General features: G+C 34.7%; 2 protein-coding genes across 2 annotated transcripts; one reads left to right on the top strand and one right to left on the bottom strand.

Annotated features, from left to right (window-relative positions):
- Window positions 1-19,430: 19,430 nt before the first annotated feature.
- On the bottom strand, window positions 19,431-20,030 carry LOC117278447 (uncharacterized). The gene has a single exon (XM_033657937.2). The coding sequence runs from the start codon at window positions 20,028-20,030 to the stop codon at window positions 19,431-19,433; it is 600 nt and encodes a 199-aa protein (XP_033513828.1).
- Window positions 20,031-24,008: 3,978 nt separating this feature from the next.
- Window positions 24,009-24,422, top strand: LOC104103094 (uncharacterized). Its single transcript, XM_009610980.1, has one exon. The coding sequence runs from the start codon at window positions 24,009-24,011 to the stop codon at window positions 24,420-24,422; it is 414 nt and encodes a 137-aa protein (XP_009609275.1).
- Window positions 24,423-26,470: the final 2,048 nt, after the last annotated feature.

The raw sequence follows: 26,470 nt of genomic DNA on the forward strand, positions 1-26,470 counted from the left end.
AGAAGCTAAGGAATTGAAGAAAATAAGTTTCGTCGAAAGTCGACAAGTTATGAATGTTATAACATGTACTTTTGGGGTGAGACTAGGGAGCTCAAATGATAAGGAAGTTATGTTAAGAGTTATTTTTGTCTTATGATAGTCGTGTTTATGTTTTGAAATCAAGCGAGTTGTGGAACCAAAGTTGGCAAAGATCATCACAAGTTACATTCGTAAGTTTTACTGAAATTTAGGTCAAATGTAACTGCGATTTTCTTCCAATATACTTAGAGTTACGGGGTGTTCCGCCCATCAAATTGAAGATCTATGAGTCTATTTTCTAATGCATTAAACCGTTTGTCAATACGTCATCGGAGTAGATATATATATATATATATATATATATATATATATATATGCGTTTTTGCGAGACTGCGCAAGCTGCTAAGTGACAAGTAGGTGTGTCACCTACTTGCTTAAATGAGAGTCCGAAAATGGGTCATTTAGGGTCGGCCAAAGAGACCTTTTAAAGGCCTATTTCGTTCATATAATACATTGATAAGAGGGCACAATAACTAGACCTAAACCCCTGCAAACATCCTCCCAAAAATTGCACACAAACCCTAATTCAATTTCTCTCCCTTTCAAGTTCTATTTGGAGGAAAAACCTTGAGAAGAACCAAGATAGGAGCTGAGTTATTCAACAAACAAGGTAAGTTTACTGCTCTCTTTCATCCATTTTTTCTGTTAAAGATGTATGGAAAGTCATTCTATAATTGTAAGAACTCACGGGACGGTGATAGGAAGCTGTGGGTTCGAGCTATTCACTTGTAGCGGACTGTTTTGTGTTGCTATTGGATTACATGTTTTACTACTGTTTTATGGAGTTTTGAAGGAGGAAGGGTGTGGATAAACACCATATAAATGTAGGGTGGTGGGTTGGACGTTCGTCGTAACAATTTCGGGTTGTTTGACACTACGACAGTGGTCGTTTTGTGTATGAAGAGATTAGGGTATGTTGGGCTGTTTTATAGTATTTTATGGTGTATATAAGGTTGGAAAATAATGTATACATGTTGATATTGTTGTGTTCTTTTGTTGTTGATGTTATCTTGAATTTGTAGGAAGTAAAGATTATAGGGGAGATGCTCCCGTTTTAATACAAAATAAGTTTGATGTTCGTTGTGCGATAGTTGTGCCTTTCGTAACTTAATGATAGTATTATTATTGTTGTTGTAGATTAAGGTGCGAAGAGGCGAGTTCAACTTAGTGATTGTAAAGATTGTGATAAGATGTGTTAAGGCTAAACCTTTCTTCATTTTGGCATGATCTCGTAACTACATGAGTTTGATAACGAGGCATAAAGAGAAATTCGTATTCCTGAACTTATGTACATTATCCTAGTCTCATAAGTTATAGAATTCTCCCTTATTGGGACTTTCTATTCAGTTAAGTATTGTCTTCTTTCAGCCAAGAGAACAGAGAGAGTGTGTACATATATATATATATATATATATATAAATAATATTACAGTATTTTCACCACCACCGAGCTATAATCGGTGGGCAGGCCCCTATTGGGCAACCTATGATTAAATGGTAAGTTATATATCGAGCCTTCTGTGGCTAAGCGCCTATGAGCGAGCCTAGAATGACCGAGATATAGAGCCTAGTATGGCCGAGCGCCTATGAGCGAGCCTACTACAGCAGAGCAGTTACACATACCGAACCTTATAGGGCCGGATAGCTATTTTACTTACTATATTGAGAGAGATGACTCAGTATCAGTAGGTAAGCATATCTTCAAATTATATTTGACTCCCAGGTACTTTTAGTTATTATATTATCAGTTCAGTTATCATGTTGCCTTACATACTCGGTACATTATTTCGTACTGACGTCCTTTTTGCTGGGGACGGTGCATTTCATGCATGCAGGTCCTGATAGACAGCTGGATAGACCTTCCCAGAAGACAAAGTCAAACATCAGCTTGGTCGGTAAGCTCCACTTCCTAGGAGTTACCAGGTCTATACCTTGGAGTCCATTTTATATATACAGGTTTGATGGGTAGGTCGAGGCCCTGTCCCGACCATGATACAATTCAGTTATTCCTAGAGGCTTGTAGACGAGTCTTGTACATTTTTTATATCAGTATTGTTGCTTTACCAGCCCTATGTAGATGTTTAGTTTGGTATTGCTAGTTGTAGACGTTATTTTTAGATGATTTAGAATATGGCCTCATCGGCCTAAGTTGAGGATTACCCCTCTAGAGTTCACAGTTACAGAGTGGTACGCTCGGGCCGAGTATGGCACCGGGTGCCGGCTACGCCTCTTCCAGTTTGAGGCATGACAAACTTGGCATCAGAGGAGTTCTATCATAGGGAGTCTACAAGCCGTGTCTGACAGAGTCTTGTTTATGGGTGTGTTGTGCACCACACTTATAAGCAGGAGGCTACAGGGCATTTAGGACTGTCACTTTTTCTTCTTACTCTAGATCGTGTGGTAGAGCTCAGTTGTAAGAAATCAAACTCCTAAATTTTATTTTATTTGTAATAAAATGATACCTACATCCAGAAAGACTGTTGGTAAGAGATTGAATGTGGTTGTAGCAGAGTTGAGTCAGAAGAACTCGATTTTACATCATGCTTACGATAAGTAAATGTGAGGTCTTCAGTAGATCATGTGTGTACTAAAATGCGTAAGCTTCTTGATAAGGAACCCTAAGGCATGAATTTCTATCCACATATGGTAAAAAGCAATAAGAGAATCAGAAGGTAGACACAACTTTCAACAATTAAAAGAAGCAATGTGAAGAAGGGTACGTGGTACCCAGTTAGTGAAGATTATCAATATTTACAATTCAGGCAGAGAAATATAAGCATTCTGAGTTACTTTTCACAGTAACAGAGATATATACAATTGGCCACACCTATCTCATTATACCCTATGGGGGCTAACATTTATTGTTTAAGAGAAAGAAGGGACATCAGGATCCAACTGGGTTAGAGTAACCCAAACTGGTGGATGGATTGTTATCATTAGCTAAAATTTTCGAAGGATAGTGCAAACGTGGTAATAGATCTCCTTGTGAGACACCCAGATGGTGCACTCAAGAATAGAACAGTCAGATATAAATACTAGAATGTTCAAAAATTTCAGAAGACAGGCAGTGGAATCCTAGAAGGGATAAATATTTACCTTAGTATGGCTCCCGTGGAATCCTAGAAGGGATAAATATTTACCTTAGTATGGCTCCCGTCCCTAGTCAAGAGAGAATGTTAGGCGATCCGAAGAGCCAGTAGATAGAGCAAGGGAAGCTAAAAGCAAAAGAATGTTTTGTTGAAGTTTTCAGAATAAGGTAATAGACAGAAATATTAGCAGGAGAATAAGAAGAGAGTAAATAAAGCATTACGAGTAAGGTATGATAAATGGGTGATAACGGTAAATCAAAATATGACAAGATGACAGAGTCTATAGTGAAGTGAAGGAAAAGACAAATGGTGACAAGCCTTTAGACTATAAAAGAGTATATGCCATAAAGTCATATATTTATTTCGAGAAATGAGTTGGTGACTCCAACATGATTACTAGAAGGCTAAGTTAGACCCCCGGAGTAATAGAAATTAGTATGGGCTAGTAAACAAGAAACAAAAATATCGAACATGATTTAGGGACCAAAGAATTTGATAATAGTCGGCATCGTGAGAATTTCAGAGATCGCATTTCGGCAATGATAGAATGGACAACGGAAGAATAACCTTTAAAGGTCATTCAGGAAGACGCTTCCCTAAAGAAAGCATTGTGCGCAGAGTTAAGCTTAAGGAACTAAGTGTGCCAGTTACACTAGGTGTCACCTTCGCGCGTAAGAAATTCAGTTATCCCTGGTAGAGAAGGGTTACCACAAGGTAAGAGTGAGTGAAGACGTGAAAAGACACCAAAGAAGAAGAGGTAAAACATATATAGGTAAATCTTCATAGCATTAAATGCTAGTACTCCCCCTAAAGGGGGGAAAACAGTGTGATCTGGTATTAAGTCAGAGTTATGTAGTTCAAGTAGCTATGGAATAGTAAAGAAAGAATGCGATAAAAAGACGAAAGGGATGAGATTGCATTTATTCAGATCCGACGGATATGCTATGAGACCAGAATATTATGCAAGCATGATGGCGGGGGGATGCAGTAAGGGTTCCCTCACAGGATGTTATTGATAAATAAGTGTGAATGAACACTTGATACATTAGGAGCCAATGCAAAAGGTAAGTTAAGACAAAAGACATAACCCAAGAGAGGTTACACACAATAAAAATATGAGCATGGACTAACGAGTAGTTAGTAGTTCAATTAGGAAGAGCCTAGCCATGTCTAGACAAGAGGTCTCAGATAAATCAGTAGATCATGCAAGATAAATGTAGTGAAACCCAACATAGGAAATTTAGTCTCGCAGATACGACATCGTAATCCTTGAGAAATATTCAGATAGGAGTTGGGGTAGTAAAAGGTACCGTATAAATGTTACAAAAATAAAAGAGAGAGTGTCACTAAAGAGATAATCAAAATTTGAGTTCAGATTGTGTACGCACTAGAGGTGCAAGTTTATAGTAGAGCTTCAAGTTGTGGATGTGAATTCTACCTATGTGGAAGGGAGGTTATAAAAAAGGCAGAAGATACGATGCGAGATTAAAAGCTAAGTAAGGTAAAGGTTAAGAAGGTACACGATGCTCAAGTGTAGAAGGTTGTGAATAGTCCATACTTCAGATAGAGGGCTAGAAGCACTGTGATTCAGTATCCACAAATGATAGTGGTATTGTCAGTGACATATCTTCTAGCCTATGATTTTCAGGTACCGATAGGTCTAGTTAAGAGAGTAAAGAAGAGTTAGAGACAGCGTGATGTCTCGATTGAGGTTCCAGAATAATATAAGGAAATCTATGGTGCTAGCAAGTTAAAGGAAGGTTGCGAGTAGTATAAATAGATATGTGTAGGTCGTAAGCTAAAGTATGGTAGAGCAAAAAGATTTTAGGTAGACATGAGTAAGGATAAGAAAAGGTGAATGAGAAGGTGACGAGAATATGCAAGGCCTTAGGATTAAGCCCATCAAAGCAAGAGAGTTGATGGTTCCCGTAAGTTACAGAAAGCCATGTATAACCTGAATAAATTCGGAGGAGTTTAAGACTAGGAACATTTGAAAAAGAGGGAATGTTTCCTTGGTAGTAGAATAAGGGTGTAATTGTGATAAATGATAAGTGGATGACATATAGGACTTCGATTTAGTAATGATTTACAGAAAAAGAGATTTCATGAATTGCACAGGATTAGAATACCCCAATAATATGAACTACATTGGGATGCTATAAAATACGGTTAATGAAGTATTGTATCGTCCCTAGGTGGATCAGGCAAATAACTTCAGTTGTTCCCTGATGAGACGTGATCCCTAAGGACAATGTATTACGTAAAAGGTTTCAAGTTATCAGTGGTAGATTATAGATCAATATTAAGGTGAATCAACAATAGGTAGATAAAAGTTCCAAAGTATGAGATGAGATTAGGATGTAATTCTTAAGATGAACAGTAATGAGGAAGAACTAAAGGACTTAGATTTATACATATAGGATAAGCAGCGAAAGGGTAACCTGGAGTTGGGTAGCAAACCTCGGTAATAATAAACTGAAGTAAGTGTTATGGTATAGTATGACCTACCTAGATGTAGTAAATTCATAAGGATATATAACTGAGGCTATAGCAATAGTCGTAAGTTCGACAAAGTACCAAGTGAAGGATTTCAGTATACCTATAGATGCCTAGATGGGCAGCTTGTCATAGTTCTGTATATGTTTACAAAGTGAGGCCTAGAGATTAGATAATAACTGGAGGAAAAAGGATAAAAGAGTCGCATATGTGCACATACATGGATAGAGTCGTACAGGTTGCACGACATAGATAGAAACAGTAACGAGATTGGAAGAATTTTGACCACAGGTCGTGGTGCGAGAAAGAGACCTAAAGAGATGACTGTCCTGGGCTTTGGATTTATTCACAGAATAGTTGCCTAGATGTCAAGGACATCACTAAATTATTCATAAGAGATATAAGTTATGAGACTGGTAAGCGCATCAGTCAACATTCGAGGATGAATGTTTCAAAGGGGGGAATGATGTTACACCCCATGTTTTCGTACGTAAGAGTACGTCATAAGTCAATTGATGTAAGCTCAAAAATGAGATCATCTTTGAAAGTACATAAAATAAGTTAATCATTTTACCATGGAGGTTACAGATATTGAGGATCATGAACAAGTACAAAGAGTTTTGGAAGGTTCAGAAGCTAAGGAATTGAAGAAAATAAGTTTCGTCAAAAGTCAACAAGTTGGGAATGTTATAACATGTACTTTTGGGGTGAGACTAGGGTGCTAAAAATGATAAGGAGGTTATATTAAGAGTTATTTTTGTCTTATGATAATCGTGTATTATGTTTTGAAGTCAAGTGAGTTGTAGAACAAAAGTTGAATAGATCATCACCAGTTACATTCATAAGTTTTACTAAAATTTAGGTCAAATGTAACTGCGATTTTCTCCCAATATGCTTAGAGTTATGGGGTGTTCCACCCATCAAATTGAATATATATAAGTCTATTTTCTAAAGCATTAAATATTTTGTCAATACGACATCAGAATAGAGATATATATGCATTTTTGTGAGACTGCACAAGCTGCTAAGTAACAAGTCGGTGTGTCACGTACTTGCTTAAATGACAGTCCAAAAATGGGCCATTTCGGGTCGGCCAAAGAGACCTTTTAAAGACCTATTTCGTTCATATAATACATTGATAAGAGGGCACAATAACTAGACCTAAACCCCTGCAAACATCCTCCCAAAAATTGCACACAAACCCTAATTGAATTTCTCTCCCTTTCAAGTTCTAGTTGGAGGAAAAACCTTGAGTTTGAAGAACCAAGATATGAGCTGAGTTATTCAACAAACAAGGTAAGTTTACTCCTCTCTTTCATACATTTTTTCTGTTGAAGGTGTATGGAAAGTAGTTCTATAATTATAAGAACTCACGGGACGGTGATAGGAAGCCGTGGACTGTTTTGTGTTGCCATTGGATTGCGTGTTTTACTACTGTTCTATGGAGTTTTGGAGGGGGAAGGGTATGTAGAAACACCATATAAATGCAGGGTAGTGGGTTGGTCATTCGTCGTAATAATTTCGGGTTGTTTGACACTACTACGGTGGTCATTTTGTGTATGAAGAGATTGGGGTGTGTTGGCTGTTTTGTAGTATTTTGTGGTGTATATAAGGTTGAAAAATAATGTATACATGTTGATATTGTTGTGTTCTTGTATTGTTGGTGTTATCTTGAATTTGGAGGAAGTAAGGATTATAGGGGAGATGCTGCCCGTTTTAATACAAAATAAGCTTGTCGTTCGTTATGCGATAGTTGTACCTTTTGTAACTTAATGATAGTATTATTATTATTGTTGTAGATTAAGGTGCGAAAAGGCGAGTTCAACTTGGTGGTTGGAAAGATTGTGATAAGGTATGTTAAGGCTAAACCTTTCTTCATTTAGGCATGATCCCGTAACTACATGAGTTTGATAACGAGGCATAAAGAGAAGTTCGTATTCCTGAACTTATGTACATTATCCTAGTCTCATAAGTTACAGTATTCTCCCTTACTGGGATTTTTTATTCAGTTAGGTATTGTCTTCTTTCAGCCAAGAAAGTAGAGAGTCTATATATATATATATATATATATATAGTATTACAGTATTTTCACCACCACCGAGCTATAATCGATGGGTAGGCCCCTATTGGGCAACCTCTGATCAGATGATAAGTTATATACCGAGCCTACTGTGGCTGAGCGCCTATGAGCGAGCCCAGAATGCCGAGATATAGAGCCTAGTATGGCCGAGTGCCTATGAGCGAACCTACTACAGCAGAGCAGTTACACATACCGAGCCTTATAGGGACGGACAACTATTTTACTTACTATATTGAGAGAGATGAGTCAGTATCAGCAAGTAAGCATATCTTCAAATTATATTTGACTCCCAGGTATTTTCAGATATTATATTATCAATTCAGTTTCAGATTTCTGTTATCTTGTTGCCTACATACTCGGTACTTTATTTCGTATTGACGTCCCTTTTGCCGGGGATGCTGCATTTCATGCTTGCAGGTCCTGATAGACAGTTGGATAGACCTTCATAGTAGACAAAGTCAAACATCAGCTTGGTTGGTAAGCTCCACTTCCTCGGAGTTATCAGGTTTATACCTTGGAGTGCATTATATATATATATAGGTTTGATGGATAGATCGAGGCCCTGTCCCGACTATGATACAATTCAGTTATTCCTAGAGGCTTATAGACGAGTCCTATACATTTTTTATATCAGTATTGTTGCTTTACCAACCCTATGTAGATACTTAGTTTGGTATTGCTGGTTGTAGACGCTATTTTCAGATGATTTAGAATATGGACTCATCGGCCTAAGTTGAGGGTTACTCCTCTAGAGTTCACAGTTACAGAGTGGTACGCTCGGGCCGAGTATGGCACCGGGTGCCGGCCACGCCTCTTCAGGTTTGGGGCGTGACATTCCTATGCCCAGCATTATTTATCTCTTCTCTCCTTTTTTTTCTTTTGACAATTTTTCATATTTTCCCATTTCCCCCCTATTTCTATTCATTAATTAAAAAGAAAAAAACTCAACAAACGTTTTCTTCTAACCATAACTGACCTTTTTCTTCTTCCTTTCTCTCCCTTACCGCGATTATAAGAGTTTATGGCCAATATTGTCCCTTATCTTTGATGATAGGTCTATTTTGGTCCCCTCAAATATAGCTCTGAACATATTTAGTCCCTTAAGTATGCTAAAATAGAGCAGCTTGCTTTAGTCTCACTGACACAATGTGTTTAAAAACTAATGGTGTTACCTAATTCTGATTCATGAAGCAAATCTTCTACTCTGAAGCAAAACGTTTCCTCTCCTTTTATTGGATAACGCAAATTATCACTTTAATTCCTCATTTTTAGATAGTCTTCTAAAATTTTGACCTTGAAAATATCCCCTTTCTGTGCCAGTTTTCAATGAGAAAATGACATTGTATAGCCGCTGTAAAAATAATACCGAAAAAATGTATAAAATTTGTATATTTTTTGTATATATATATACACAAAAATTATACAAATTTTATATACTTTTTTCGCTACCAGATGTAAATAGTTTCTGGTACGGGCTAAAAGTGATAATAGCGTTTGCTTCAATAATATGCTTAGAAGTGATCCTGAGAGTTTTAATTTTTTCAAATTTTAACTTTTCTTTTTGGAAAAATCAACCGAAATTTTTAAGCGTATATATATACAAAAACATATACAAATTTTATATATTTTTTCGGCTATTATTTTTACAATGGCTATACAGTGTTATTTTCTCATTGAAAATTGGCACAGAAGGGGATATTTTCAAGGTCAAAATTTTAGAAGACATTATCTAAAAATGAAGAATTGAAGTGATAATTTGCGTTATCCAATAAAAGGAGAAGAAACGTTTTGCTTCAGAGCAGAAGATTTGCTTCATGAATTAGAGTTGGGTAACACCATTAGTTTTTGAACATATTGTGTCAGTGAGACTAAAGGTGCTCCACTTTAGCATACTTAAGAGACTAAATATGCTCAGGGTTATATTTGAGAGACCAAAATAAATATACCCTCAAAGATAAGAGACAATATTGGTCCCGTTATAACGCGAAACGTCATTAATCCTCATAATTGGAGTACGATTTAGGACTTTTTTTCTTCCACTTTTTCCTTTCGGGGTAAATCTCCAACGCCTTTGCTTTTCCTCTTCCCCCTTCCCATCACAAAGGCAAAATACTTCTTTTCCTCTTTAGTATTTTTTAATTTGATTTCTGCCCCGTTTCTTTCTCCTACTCGTCAGAGGTAACCCACTTTCTGATTTTATTAATTTTTCATCTCTCATATTTTGTTTTCTTAGTGTATCTCGACTTCCTCTTCTTCTCCTCTTTCTGGTTTTGGAAATTGTGGTTTTTCATGTTTGGTTGGTATTCAATTATCTCTATTCTTGATTTATGTCTGATTTTTAGTCGTTGTAGCACTTAACTTTGCATCTTTTGGTGCAACGATCATTTATTTGCAAATTGAAGCCTCTATATATGTGCAAATTGTTGCCAATTTCTTAAGTCTGTCTATCAAGACTGTTATTGCAAATTAGCGACGTAGATGTATCTGCGCATTCTCTGAATAGGAATCTTAGGAATGATAAAGGAAATTACGCACCAGCTTCATCCATTGGGAAAGCTAATAGGAAAAGGAATTACGTAGCATTTATGCATACGTGGCACGCAAAAGAATACTCTATTGCCGGGTACGAACTCTTCTATAATTCCAATCATGGAGGAGTCGGCAAGAAATATCATATGCTTTTTATTATATTTATAACTGATAATGGTGGAATTTTAGAATACTTTATGTTAAAAAATAAATTATTAAAATTCTCTCCTTTATCTTTCGCTTTTCCTTTGTGAAGTCAGATATAGTGTAAAAGAATGAGAAGTTGAACAATTAGGTGCATATAATATATTTTTGTTATTTTTATTATTTAAATATTAAAAAAATATTTTATAAATATAAAAAGGTCTTTTTATGCGCGACAAATTCACTAGTGTATAGATAAAAGCAAGTTCAGAATAGGTTAAGAGAATTACATTCACTACACCGAGGGAAAAAAGACTACGTTCATTAACATTGTGCACATCATGTCAGGATCTAAAGCGAAAGAAATTGATAAATTCATGTAATAAATTTCCTCTTAATAATAATTAAGGTCTTTGATAAATTTGGAGATAGTGTATCCGCCAATATTGATAAATTTTCATAAAAAGAAGACACGTATTAGGTTCTTTTATTAGTAAAAAAAACACCACAATTACATCAATAGTGTTATAAATAGAATTGTATTTAAGGTAAATGTCTATATTTTAGAGAGATTTTAGGGTTTGTTACTTGGTGGCTAAGTCATTTTTCCCCTATAAATAAAAGGGTTCTATTCCATTGTAAATAATCCCAAATAAATGAAAATTCTGTCTCTCTACTTTTCTCTGCAATACTCTTTTTTTTCTTTTATTATTTTATAATACGTTATCAGCACGAGACTCTAACCAATTGAATAGAAGCTTTGAGATTGAGTATAATGATTGTGAATTGTTCCATGAACTTCCTTCATGATTAAATTCTAGATTTAAGGTAAGTATTTTACTTTATTTTTCTTTTTTAAATTCTTAAAATTCTATAATTTGATTTTAAATACCAGTAAAGACAATAAACTTTGATTATAACTCTAATAGAGTTGTAAGAAATTATAATCATCTGAAGTGGTAAAATTTCTCTATCTTGCCATGATCAAATTCATGTATGATTGTGAGCACAAAAAGTGAAAAACCGGCCCATTGAATTTGATTCATTCTCGTTCCCTTAAGAGAATGTGATAGCAATATGTGATAAGTCTGAAATAAGATAAAATTATTACCGTGAAGGTATCAATGGATATGGACGTGGTAATAGATGAAATTATAATCATCATCAATGTGGTAATGAGAACATTAAGGATTCTCAAAATAAGCCTTCACTCTGTGAAATTAATATTTGTCATCGATTTGATATGAGATTTTGTAAAGCACATATATGACTATGGTCAATTCATAATGTGAATGTGACAACATGTGATTTATGAATAGATATTCATTCTTCGAAGAATATGAACGTGCTTGTAGTAGTGAACATACCAAACTCACCTCTAGAAGGAGGTTTGAGATGAAATAAGAAAATAATTTCATTATTATGGCATGAATGATCATTTATCACGTAACTATTGTGAATATGCCAAAATATTATGGTAATGTGATTATTACAGGGCAAAAGTAATGTAAGAAACATATCTTGCCTATAATGATTTTGACCATAACCATAATGGTATAACTTTTTCCTAGAAAGAGATATTTACCGTATAGATGTTGATGAATATGTGGTAATACAAAATTAATTGAGAGCTCTAGAAGAGCCAATTATCACTATTTTGGAGAAATAAAATTGATTATCAATAAGTTATTGTGTCGTAGAAAGTCTCAAAGAAACTTATTTAGTTTCTAAAGTATTCGCGAAAGCGATTGGTTATATTGAGACTATAAATAAAGGAAAGATTTAATATCTTCCATTACTACAATTTGTAGCGGGGTAATATATATGTAAAAAGCTATCTGCTTTATTCTCCAGTTTGTACTACATAAATAAAAGAATGTCACAATAAAGTAGAAGTTTATTAACATAAAACCCATATCATAATAAACTTGGAGTTTATTGATATCGTTGGCATAATTGGTTCAGTCATGTTAAATTAAGTATAATGTGCAAAAATAAAAGAGAATTCACATGGGTAAATATTAAAAAACTAGAAATTTCTTTACGAATTCTCTTATATTGCATGTTCTCATTAATCAATAGACCAACTAAAATTGGGATTGAATCCCATGAATGCTGGAAATATTAAAGGTGAATATGAGACCATTCACCTGTTTTGTATACCATATAAGATGCATCTATGAGATGGTTACGTGTGCGATTATTATAACCCGCAACCTGGTGTTTGCGATGTAACTTGCTCAATAATTTAATTTAGAGCATAATTTCCAGATTTTCTATTCAAGATAGTTCATCTTGATTAGTTGGTTTACACCACAATTGGTTTAGCATAATAATTTATCAAGTGTCTCCACTTAATAGTTAAACTATTGCTTATGAGAACAAAATTATCTATATCAGTTTGATATACGTTATATACGAAAGTATATTACATTCTCCCCTCACGAGTGGTTCAGGGCCAGGAACCAAATAATTCTATCTTATTAATATTGATATGCGGTGTATATTTTGATTAACATCATAATGCACAAAGGTGGGTTTCCAAAAGTTGAGAAAGCAAGTTAGTTTTTCTAATATGAGGGGGAAAATGATAAACAATTGAGAAAACGTTACGTGGAATGAATTACCATTTCTACATCTAGATTCTCGAATAAGATAATATGAACTTGAAGTTCATAAAATGATAATCCATCTGCAATATATTGTAAAGCATGCCAGATGCATTTGCGGACCCAAAGAAAGTAACTATATTCTCATTGTAAATGCTCCTATTAGAATAAGTACTAGAAGGACAAAGTATATGGTACGCTTAAAGCGTATAGACAAATCGGTTTCAAATAAAATTCTTTATAAAGAAGATGAGCAAATGATCAAAATGATCATAATAAGTAGGCTCTAGAACATTACATGACATAACACTTCATAAAATCTAAGGAGAGGTTCAGGTACTTGAAAATATGAATGAAAAGATTTCTATGTTATGTCTTTATGAAAAAAATATTGGAACCGATATATAATGTTCATCGACGACATCTATCATAACGCTAAATATAGATGAGGATCTTAAGTCTGTCGAATACAGACACAAAATATTGGCCAAATGGAAGAGACACAATTCGAATAGAATTGGTTTCATATGAAAGACATGTAATTTTGGATAGGTAGTTCAAACACTTGAAAGTTATAAATAGTATTGTTTAAGGTCAAATGTCTATATGTTAGAGAGATTTTAGGATTTGTTATTTGGTGGCTAAGTCACTTTTCTCCTATAAATAGAGGGGGTATTCCATTGTAAATAATCTCAAATCAATAAAAATTTTGTCTCTCTACTTTTCTCTGCAATACTCTTCTTCTCTTATTATTTTATAATAAATAGGATATTTTTATGGGTATTATTGTTTGCATAATCCGAAAAATTAAACGGATTAGCTAAAATACTCATGTAATAAATTTCCTCTTAATAATACGCACCCAAATCATGGTTTAAAAATTTGGGTGCACAAATTTTTTTTTCATGTGTTAAGTGCTCGTAAGATACATCTTGTAAGGTAGTCATTAGTGTATTACTCCATCCGATTCACTTTAAGTGATTTTTTGTAATTCATAATATCTGACTTTTTTAGATATTAAGAAGGAATTAACTTCTTTTTTCCAAAGTTGACTTAAAGTTGACTTGGTATAAAGAACTTATGAGTAGTTTGTTACATTTTCAATGAGCAAATTAAGGTTAATATGATCAATTTTATTGTTAATTAATGTTAAAATATAAAATTTTTAATATGTGTGAAAATAGTTAAAAAATTACTTAAAGTAGACCGAAGGGAATAAGGGACAAAATAAAAGAAGAAACGTATTTGTTATACTTTCATTTCTCGAAAATATATATACATCTACAAGTAGTTTTAATGTGAGCATGCGCACCTAATTATTAGTATGTGGTCAAGGACAAAAGATAAGGTTACAAATGTTCAGATAAAAAGAGCAGGTAAAGTCTTACCTATAACAAAAGCAATTGCGCTTCCACCAAGAAAGGAAGAATAGAAAAGGCTATTATTTCATTCATGAGTTTAAGTGGCCGTTTGACCGTAAGAATTGTGAAATTTCAATAAGAATTAAAAATAAATTGAAAATGATATTTGAAAATTAGAGTTGTGTTTAGTTATTAATATAATTTAAAATTATTTTTAAATTGTATTTTACTGATTTGAAGTGAAAATTTTGAAAAATATTTTTTTTGAGTTTTTTAATTTTTCGAAATATTTCGAAATTGAAATTTGAAAATTTCTTACGACAAATATAACTTAAAAAAGACATTGTTCATTTTCTTTCTTCTCCCGAAGGTCATATTATCCAAATGAGGATATTCTCATAAGTCGTAATCAAACATGTAGTAGAATAATCCATGATTGAATCGACTTTATCGAGGCATTGCATTATGGGCAACACCCCACTCCCCTGCCCACCTCTTACCCAAAAGCCAAGACAATATTCAATTAGATTCTTTACGCCCATAAGCAGCAGCATGTCAAAATATCTATTCTTAGCCGTTAAAATAGATAAATCATCGGCGGACCTGTAAAATATGGTCGATAAGTGATTGCCTTAGTGGGCGACCCATGGCTATATAAAGACACAACGTGTAGTATATATATATTATAAGTTTGAATTCTTTTCGACTTAAATTTGAGTACATGAATAGATCATAGTTTTCGAGATTTTAAACTTATACGCCAATCGGAGTCGGGCCAAAAGTCCGTAGACAAAAAAAAATGATTGCTTTCATAGGCCTCATACGTATCAAAAAAGTTACTCTGCACCCTCTCTAGAGTTTTTGCGTTCAAGTTAGCATGATCTTGAAGAGTTGGGTTCTAATTCCTACGATACGTACATGATCCAAAATCATTTCGAATTAAAACACCAAAATATGAGTCTGGAAACAAACCATACTCCTATTTGTTTTTGAAAAAGTAAACACCTATGTCTGAATAACAAAATACAATTACTTTCTCAGTACGCATAGCCTTTTTATAACAAAACTTTTAATTTTCGATATGAACCACTTTACTTTTTTTAGGTTAAAATATTGGGCGCTTAAAGTAAAGAGAAAAGACTTTTCAAAAACATTCATTTTATTCCTCCTAAAACTTTAAATTGATCATAAAGATTTTAGTAGTTGAGTGATGCATATAAACTACATGATACTTCACAACAAAAAGTTGTGACTTGTGAGGAATCATAATGGTATGGTACACGCCACTATATTCAGAGGCGAAGTCAGGATTTGAAACTTATGAGTTCAGGATTCTAGTTTTTTTAAGTTACTGAATTTTATAATAATAATTTATACATATTTCATAAATTTTTCAAGACAAATACACAATCTGCACAAAAACTATTGGGTTCGGCCAGGGGCGGCCCAACCTCATCGGAGGTCTAAAGCAAAATATTAATAAGAGGCCTTAATATATATATATATAAAAGTTAATGAACATCGTTTTTAAAAAAATTAGGCAAGTGAGGATGTAGAATTAAAAAAATGAGAACTTAGTTTTATAAAATACAGAAAATTAAATAAATTTAACGTTGATTGCATCACAACTGAAATGGGAGAACATAGAAAACATAAGTGACTCCCTTTTTTTTAGTAAGTCCATTTCTATATGTGGTAACAATTCAACTTTAGATTTTTCTTTTTACCATTAATGAGATGATTTCTAGCCCAAAAACTTCTATGATTTATTTAAGATTACAAGTTTCAAAAGTCTTCCTTTATTTCATAAAATCCATGTCCAGTCAAATACTTTCATATAAATTGGGACGGAGAGAGTATAATTTATGTAAGAAAAATAAATAATAAGTTAGATTATTAGATATAGTTACGTGACCAACTAATGAATAGAGAAATATAATTAAGTAAAAAAGTAAAATAAGATTGACAGAAAACTATTTTAGTTATATTAATTAGAGGAAGAAATCGAGTTATTAAAAATTAATATGACAATAAAAAATAAATTTATCAATAATAAAAGATAATTATATAAATAATATACTACTATATATAAAGAATACTAGTAATTTTGGGGCCCTTAAATTTTTGGGGCCTAAAATAAATGTTTCACTTGCTTTAGGGTTGGGCCGCCTCTGGATCCGGCCAAACCCGTAAACGGAAGGTTAGCTCCGCCGCTTACTATATTGCCACTACAACCCCAAGCCAATGACCGGAATATGATATTGGAGTGTGAGGAGCTCTAGGTACCCACATGGGTACGTGTACATGCGCTATAACGTATCGACACTAACTCCTACTTATTAGCTAATTGTTTTATTCCATTATCAATTATCACCATAAAATATGTTTTACTTGACTCAGCATCCACATATCAAGTGTCTAAATACATCCATAAAACAATTTATTTAGCTAATAAGTAGGAGGTAATGTTGACTAAGAGATCTTTTTCTTTCCACTTTTTTTGATGGCAATGATCAAGATTTTCTATTTGCTTCCTTACTCTTGTTTATTTAGTTATATCTAAGTATTTGTTTATTTCTTTTTTCTTTTGGGTACGGCAGATTTAGCGTAAGCATGCCTATTGATGTTTCCGAAAAGTGACAACTATTCAGGAGTGGAGTTAAGGACGTCCATCCAAACCTCCTTCCTCGAATTGTTATACTATCTGTATAAGATCAAAATTATTTTTTATGTATATGGAGTAAATGTTGAATCTCCTTAATACAACTCAGAACTATTCGTGTTTTACTTTTTTTTTATTATTTTAATCCCTTTAGTGAAAATCCATTCACTATTACAGGTATTTATTACTCCATATTAGCCTCTCTTTTAATTTAACTAAGCCAAACAACGCTTTCTATATATAATAAGACCACATTATTGAACAAATATGCTTTCTTTTGGATTTCGATTTAAGATCAGTTTGTAGGTGGGGAAATATTTTCAAAAATGATGTTTTCCAGAAAACAAGTATTTTTTTGGTGTTTGGCTGCGAGAAAATATTTTTGACAAGAACATATTTTCATCAAAAGAGTGGAAATGGCTTTCCCCAGTTACGGGAAAAATTATTTCCTTCATAACTCTTTCTAACTCTTTAACTTTATGTCATTGTACCATATTACTATCAATCTTCCATGCTAAATTATAATATAAGACCATAGTGAATAATTAATTAAGTAATTAAGGCTGAAAAAAAAGTAATTAATCAATGCATAAAGCCCAATTCCTTTTCTTTTTAAAGCATATATAATTTCGTCAAGTCATTTTGAGTTAAGTATATTGTAAGCAAGGCTTCATTAGTAAGTTCCTAGAAGGTATTTAATGTAATTATTCAAACTTGGCAGGGTGTCAATGTATTTATAAGAAGCCTTAGGAGGTTAAATCAAACGTCTAAAATAATGGCAAAACTATTTTTTTTTTTTTCATTTTTCCCTTTAAAAGTTTGGATCATGGGGGCAAGTTGGAACTTTTATGAATCAAGTGTCCTTTTGTGGGAAACTTCATGGATCCATATTGAATATGCGGATCCTCTTTGTTTGTTCCTCATGTACTTACGTGGATCCAATTCTGCTGTGTCCTAAAACAGATCCCATTTCTTTGTAATTTTCCTTTGATATGTTAAATTAATAATCTGCCTGCAGTTTATCGTAGCAACTTTACCCTTATATACTTATTTAGTTGCTCCAAAATACTAGCTAAAATATGCTAAGAGAGGAAAAAAGCAAGAAAAAGAAGGTAATTGATCGCTAAACGAAATACTTAGCCAGTACTCATTTTCAACATTTAGCGAGTAGTTTGGACCAAAATAAAAGCATTTAGAGAGTGGCTACAAACTTTGATCTCATTAGTCATTAGTAACAAAGTTAGAGATTATTGGTTTAACGTATAAATGAAAAAAGGGATTGGACATAGATCCACCTAAGTGCATAGGTACTAAACAAAGAGGATCCGCATATTCTAAAATGAGTAAAATGGATACTGACTTTCTATTAGTTAAATAATTATTCTAACATTATCTTTTTACGCTTTGTTTACTGTTTTTAAAAATAAAAAAAATTATTTGGGCCGGATTTCCGTCGTTAGGTGATCTTGATGATCCACTATGTATATACCCCATTAGTTTATACAAAAGTTATTCCAACTTAAAATGATTCCTCTAATTAAGTGAAATACTTCTAAATCATGCATGAATGGAATTTTTTTCTTATACGGTAGCTTTCTTATCAAGTTGTTGGACCTATGTAAAATATTATCAAACATGTATTGTTAGAAAATTTACAACTTCTAAGGACATAAAATAAGCCAAATGGGAGAGTCTCTATCAATTAAGGGGTTAACAACTGGATATCATGCATTATCAATACATGCCAAAGCACCCACTTGGGTTCTAGTAAATTCATAAAATTGAAAAGATTGAAGAAATCTATGTGCTGATTGCTGTGTCGTTCAGTGCTCATGACACCGTTGAAATCTGAGTTGCAACTTCTTGGAAACTACTTGTTAGGATCCAACGAAGGATCTGAGCTAAATTCAATAATAAGAGGAAATTGCAAACAAGTGAAACAATTTTCTGGATTTTTTATAAATGGAAATGGATGTCAAATTACAAAACTAAGAAAGTAAAATTAAGCTAAGCTAACTAAATAGAAACTCGACTCCATAGCTGGAAGAACTGTGGAAATTTAGTGAAGAAGAAGAAGTTAGAATCTGAAAGAGAAAGAAGAAGAAGAGTGAGAGAATAGAGTAGAAAAGAGAATGAAACCTATAATCCATTATGCTCTTCTCTCTTTCTTCGTCTGGTATATAACAACCTATTGACATGGCTTAATCTCGTCCCTTGCTGCTCAATAATGGAAAGTCAATTGCGGCCGTTATTTTTAAAAAAAATAGTTATTCCTTCTTGTGGCATCAACTTGTGTTCGAACCCAGCTAACAACACCCAATCACTCCTATTCTGCTACAGCTTAGATTATTACATACCCTCTCCCTTCAAATCATCCTTGACCTCAAGGATGAGGATCAAAGTCAGGAAATTTTGCCTTGATAAAGTGATAGTTCTCCCATGTTGCATGTTCCGGTGACAAATTGGACCATTGCACTAATACTTTGACAACTGCTGCATTGTTCTTCTTCACCATCTGTCTTTGTAGGATTGCAACTGGTTTTACTAAAAATTGTCCATCCTCACTAGTGCTGGGTAGTACAGTTTGCACGACTACCATGTTGCCAACCTTCTTTTTGAGTAGGGATACATGGAATACAGGGTGTACCTTAGAATCTGGAGGCAGTTTCAATTTGTAAGCTACCTGACCAATTCGAGCAAGTATCTGGTAAGGCCCATAATATTTAGAGCTGAGCTTCAGATTCTTCCTTAATGCAATAGAAGTCTGCCTATATGACTGGAGTTTTAAGTAAACCATGTCACCAGCTTGGAATTCTCTTCCAGTCCTCTTCTTGTCAGCATAATATTTCATCCTTTCCTGTGCCTTACTCAAGGTGTCTTTAAGCAATTGCTGCATTTGTTGTCTTCTCATGACGACATCTTCAACAACTGAAACTATTGTTTCTAGGAGTGGGCCAATGAATAAGTGATGGAGAATAGCCATATAAAGCTTCAAAGGGAGTGCATCTCAAGCTGGTGTGGAAGTTGGTATTGTACCACTATTCTACAACACTTGGCCACTGTTTTCAATTAGTAGGTCTGCTAGCAGTCATGCATCTGAGGTAGTTTTCCAAACATTTGTTCACCCTCTCAGTTTGGACATCACTTTGGGGATGATATGCTGTAGTAAAATGCAACTGAGTGCCTAGTAATTTGAACAATGCTTGCCAAAAGTTACTTAAGAAGACCTTGTCTCTATCAGTAACAATGGACTCAGGTGTGCCATGAAGGCTATGCACTTTCTTCCAGAACAAGTCAGCTACTATTGCAGCAGTATAGGGGTGAGATAGAGCCATGAAGTGGGCATACTTTGTCATTCTGTCCACCACTACTAGTGTCACATCCTTGTCTCTCGACTTAGGCAACCCTTCAATGAAATCCATACTAATATGACTCCATGCTTGGTTAGGAATAGGAAGGGGTTGCAACAGATCTGGATAGGCCACATTGTCATCCTTACACCTGGCACACACACATCACAACTAGCCACAAAGCTAATAATCATTTGCTTCATCCCAGCCCAATAGAACACTTGTGATAGACTCTTGAGTGTTCCCAATTTCTTAGAGTGACCATCCATGGGTGAGTCATGAAAGGTAGCAATCAGTTGTTGTCTTAGGTTTCCATTAATTTCAATGCAAATCTTCCCTTTTTTTCCTGAGCACATCAGAGGAATAATGCCATAGACTGGGATCTTGCAAGTCAACTGTCAGCTGAGTAATTAGATCCATAGACTGAGGATCACCTTCATAACTTGAAGCTATTTCCTGCATCCATGAGGGAACTGAAGTGCTGGTAGCCATTAGTTGTGCGGTCACCTGAGGTAGATTGGTGCCTCCATTCTCATACTGTCTAGATAGAGCATCTACCACTCTATTTTCAGCCCTATTTTTATATTGTATCTCATAGTCGAGCCCAATAATTTTGTCAATCCTTTCTGTTGGACAGCAGTGGTGACCATTTGCTCCAATAAGTATTTCAGGCTATGATGGTTAGTTCTGATCACAAAGTGTTTGAACTGCAGGTAGTGTCTCCATTTATCAACTGCATTCAGTAGAGCCATGTACTCTTTCTTATAAATAGATTTGTCCCTGTGCCTTGGGGCTAAGACCTTGCTGAAATAGGCCACTGGCCTACCCTCCTACATTAGTACAACCCCAATTCCACTATGGCTAGCATCTGTTTCCACTGTGAACTCCATAGAGTAATCAGGTAATATCAGCACTGGGGTGGAAGTCATAGCAGACTTGAGTGCGGAGAAAGCTAGTTCAGCCTCATCACTCTATTTGAATGAATCCTTCTTGAGAAGATCAGTAAGTGGTCTGTATATGGTACCATAACCAACAACATATTTTTTGTAGTAACCTGTTAGACCCAAAAAGCCTCTGAGTTACTTAACTGAACTAAGCCTGGGCCATTCAACCATGGCCTGTATCTTGGCTGGATCAGTGGAAACACCTTCCTTAGTGATCACATGGCCTAAGTATTCAACTTGAGCCTGCCCAAATGAACACTTGGATTTTTTGGCAAATAGAGAATGGTCTCTCAGCAAGGCAAACACAACAGCTAAATGTTCAATATGCCTTTCCAGTGATTCACTATAGATAAGTATGTCATAAAAAAAGACTAAGACAAATCTTCTTAAGTATGGTGGAAAAACCTGATTCATCAGTGCTTGGAAGGTTACAAGAGCATTTGTCAATCCAAACGACATAACTCTGAACTCATATTGGCCCATATGGGTTCTGAAAGCAGTTTTAAATACATCTTCTTTTGTGCAGCTTCTATTGCCATCTCCTGTAGCCTAGCCTGTTCAATAGCAAACTTCAGTGTAGTAGGCTTGAAAAACTTCACTCCAAATCGAATTTCTTCCTTCAGAGCTCCTATGAAGCTAGATATAAAATGAGATTCATTAAGATGAGGATTCCTGATTAACATCTGAGCCTTCATATCCTCAAACTTGCCCATAAACTCATCTACTGTACCAATCTGACTTAGCTTATTGAATTCCTCCACTATGTCGTCCATCACTGCATCCCCAAACCTACAGATTAATTTTTTTCTTAAACTCAGCCCAACTGATCTCTCCTTCACTCAATGTGAGAGATTGATACCACATTTCAGCCAACCCATTCAAATAAAGTGCAGCTGCCTCTACTTTGTGATTGTCTGGAGTTCGATATAAATTGAAATATCTTTCACATTTTTGAATCCATACCTTGGGTTCATGTCCTTCGAAGCTGGGTAATTCCCATTTAGGAGGGGGAGCTGGGACAATCTGATTTCTTTTTGGCCTCATCTCCTGCACTGGCAGAGGTAACAACCCATCACCTTGACGATTATCACCCCGAGCTCTATTGGGAAGCCTCTCTAGAGTGGCCAACCTTTCGAGAATCAGTTCCAGGGTTCCTTGAATCCCTGTTTGTGTGTCTCAAAACTCCTGCTGACTGGTGAGCACCTGCTCCAATATTTCATCATGTCTCACGAGTTTTTCATCCATGAGTGATACTTTCTTGGGGCCATTTTGGGCTTGGACTTCGATTTGAAATGGGCATATGATCTAACTCGGGTTGAAATGAATCCATGTCAGTGAACATTTATGTTTCCAGCTAGGACTGTCTATGAGAAAAAAAACTGAAATAGCCTAATTTATAACTGATAATTAAAAAATAGTCACAGTTTCAAAAGTAATCAAAATTTAGCTACTTTTTCATATAAATATAATATTTAACAAAAATACCCTTAAAATCCGGAAAAATTCAAGCATAATATGTTGGAATTAAAATTTTTTTTATATATGAGATGTTAGAGCTCAGTTTCAATGATGAAAAATAATTTATTCCTATTGCATGTACCTAAAATCAAGGCGGAAAGAAATGAAAAGAAGATTGCCGCTAAGCAATGAAGGTTGTGAACCAAGAGGGATAAGGAAGGAAGATCAAATCAACTGAAGATCAGGAGGATGCTTAAAGAAGGAAGGTTCAATCAACAAAAGATCTAATTTAGGCGAAAAATCTACTTGGATCACCAATCAAGCTCGCAAAGGAAATCCATATCAAGTACAAGATCCGCCCAACCAGTCTTTCACATCATTTAAGAAAAGCCAACTATTATATCGAGAATCAAAGAATAGATGTCGAAAAGCTGCATCCTTATTCTTGGAAGGAATCGTCAATCAAGATTCATTACAAAGGTCAACTCCTTTGGGTTCCCTATCTCTCAAGATATGTATCAATCATGACTCAAAACAGATCATCCCTCAAGCTGTATATATAGTCGGAAGCAAAGAAGAGGAAGGATATACTTTCGTCTGACCAACTTCAAGCTCATTGATCTACTCAACACAAGTATTATAATATATATTAGATTTACTATGTAACTAGTGGATAGAAGAAATAGAGAAAAATAGTGAGACATTGTATCAAAATAATTTAGAGTTTACTTGTTTTAGAAAGCAGTTGGTGTGTTTCAACTCAACAACACAAGTGTAAGAAGAATTTCAAGGAACTTACAAGAGATAACCCTCTTGCAATCCAATGGGACTGGACTAGGATTCACATTGAATCCGTACTAGTATAAACATTTCCGATGTCATTTAATTTTCAGCACTTTTACATTCTGTAGTTACTATTTACTTTTGCTCGAACCTTTAGTCGACTAACTGATAAACTAGTCAATTATCAGTGCAAAAAGGCAACAATTCACCCTTCCCCTCTTGTACTTTCAATTGGTGTCGGAGTAGGTCTCACATTTTTATTTTGCTTAACAGCCTGTGAGAAAAGATCATGTCAAATTAATTAATTGTTGGAGCTCTATTCCAAGAAGGGACGTCATAGGCAAGGTCTCCGTATTTTAGTGGATAACACTTCTCACATTTGAAAGTTCGCATGAAAATATATGCAAAATCTTATGATGTCAAAGTATGGCTATAATCAAGAAAGGAGATTATCCAATTTCAGCGCCAAAGTCTGACAAGAAAATGGATGGACAGACATCTACAAATCCCGTAGGCATAGATGTTTACTCTAATGAGGAAATGGCAATGATACAGGTAAATGTCAAGGCAAGAAATCTTTTGTACAATACTATAAATGAAGAAGAATATGATAAGATTTTAAACTGTGATATAGTCAAAGAAATGTGGGATAAGCTGGAAGTCACGTATGAAGGAACAAGCAAAGTCAAAAAAATAAGAATACATCTGTTTATCCATGACTATGAACTTTTTCAAATAAAAAAAGATGAATCCATTGAAGAAATGTTTGCTCGGTTCAACAAAATTATTGGAGATCTGAAGGCTTTTGGAAAACCCTATTCAAGTGGTAAACATGTTTGAAAAATTCTAAGGAGTTTGCCTACTGTCTGGCAAACAAAAGTCGTCTCACTTGAGTCTCAAGATCTAGACAAATTATCTTATGATGAATTACATTGAGATCTCATTGCATTCGGGAAAACTCACCTCAACAAATGAGGATAGGAGGCAAAGAAGAAAACAATGGCGTTCAAAGCTCCATTAAAGGATCTGAAGACGATGAGGACAATGAAGCAAAATCTCTAGAAGAAGAGATAGCTATGGTAGCCAAAACTATGAATGGACTAATGAGAAGATATAGGAACACCAAAAGGGGAAAAATGTCTTGCAGGAGAACTAGACAGTACAACGCGCAAGATAAGTACGATGGAAAATGTTTTGAATATAGAAATTATGAACATGTACAGGCTGAATGTCCAAATCTCAAAAGGAATGCCTCTCGAGGATTTCATAGGAACAAATCATTTGGAAGTTGGAGTGATGAAGATAGCTCAGAACATGAAAAAATTAAAAATCTTTGCTTCATGACTATACTAGAAAATGATATAAACAAGTTCTCAGGTTGCTAGACTGATGAAGACATATTAGATGATGATAGCAAGGAAATAATTGATAACTGCTTCATGGCCCGCGGTGAATCTAGTGAGGTAAGACTCCATAACTGTGATAGATATAATAAATTACACGATATTCTTGATCTAACTCTAAAAGAGTCTCAATTTTTTAAAAATGAATTAAGTAGACTAAACATGGAGAAAAAAATTCTAGGAACTTAAACATGAAATCTGTGAATTCGAACGAGATGACTTTTAGGAGAAAGTTCGAGAATTGCACTTGCAACTCAACGACATGCGCAAATATACCAGTCACAGTTTTATTGGTCAAACCAGTCAACTCAGAAGTCAATTGGAAAAAAACCTATTAGTAACGAATCTACGAATAATAGCACCACTAGTAGATCCATTACTAATGAATGATCCACTCCCTCATGTCACTACTATTGTAGAACTGGCCATAAGTATTCATCCTATAGATTTCGTCATGCTAATATCAAGGGATGGATCTGAAAACCTAAAAATAGTTCGGTTTTCACTAGAACTAACCAAAAATAACCCAAGCAAGCTTAGGTACCTAAAAGAAGGCAATAGTCTTGTTTTGCAGGAACATCACAGGAAAAGTCAAAAAGAAAAGTGGTATCTCGACAATGCGTGTTCCATTTACATAACGAGCGACAAAAGACTATTCAAGGAAGTTGCAAAAATAAATTAAGGAAATGTCAGATTTGGTGATGATTCAACATGGAAGATCGTTGGTACCAGAACAGTTCCATTTAACAAGAATTGTGATATCACAGACATATATCTTGTGAATGGATTTAACTATAATTTGCTAAGTATAAGTCAACTATATGACTCTGGGTACGAAGTGAAATTCAAGAAAATAGGTTGCGCTATAGAAGATAAATCAGGTAAAATCATTCTTTCAGTAAAAAGGTATGGCAACGTTTATATTCTGGATTGTATTAAAAATTTAGATAGTCATATTTGTCTAGCATATATTTCTCATGACCCCTGACTTTGGCATAAGAAACTTGGTCATGTCGATATGCACTTGATAGAAAAACTATCTTGACATGACTTGGTTATTGGTCTTCCAAAACCCAATTTCTCTAGGAATCATATGTGCGATGCATGTCAACTAGGTAAGCAAACTAGAACCTATTTTAAATCCAAAGACATTTTCTCTACTTCCAAGCCTTTACAGTTGTTGCATATGGATCTATTTGGTCCTACTAGAACTACTAGCAACGGGGAAAAATAATATGTATTTATTATTTGTCACGACCTAAAATCCTAACCTATCGTGATGGCGCCTATCTCAATACTAGGTAAGCCAACAACCTCAATAAACCACAATTTATTTTAAAAACTAAAAACATAATAATTAAGTTTAAGAGTAAATTCCACAAATACTGAATATAAAACACTCCCAAAACCCGGTGTCACTGAGTACATGAGCATCTATACATTACAAGTCTGAAAAATCCGGTCTATAATAATCTGAGACCAAAT

Source organism: Nicotiana tomentosiformis, chromosome 9 (assembly GCF_000390325.3).
Source record: "Nicotiana tomentosiformis chromosome 9, ASM39032v3, whole genome shotgun sequence".
NCBI lineage: Eukaryota > Viridiplantae > Streptophyta > Magnoliopsida > Solanales > Solanaceae > Nicotiana > Nicotiana tomentosiformis.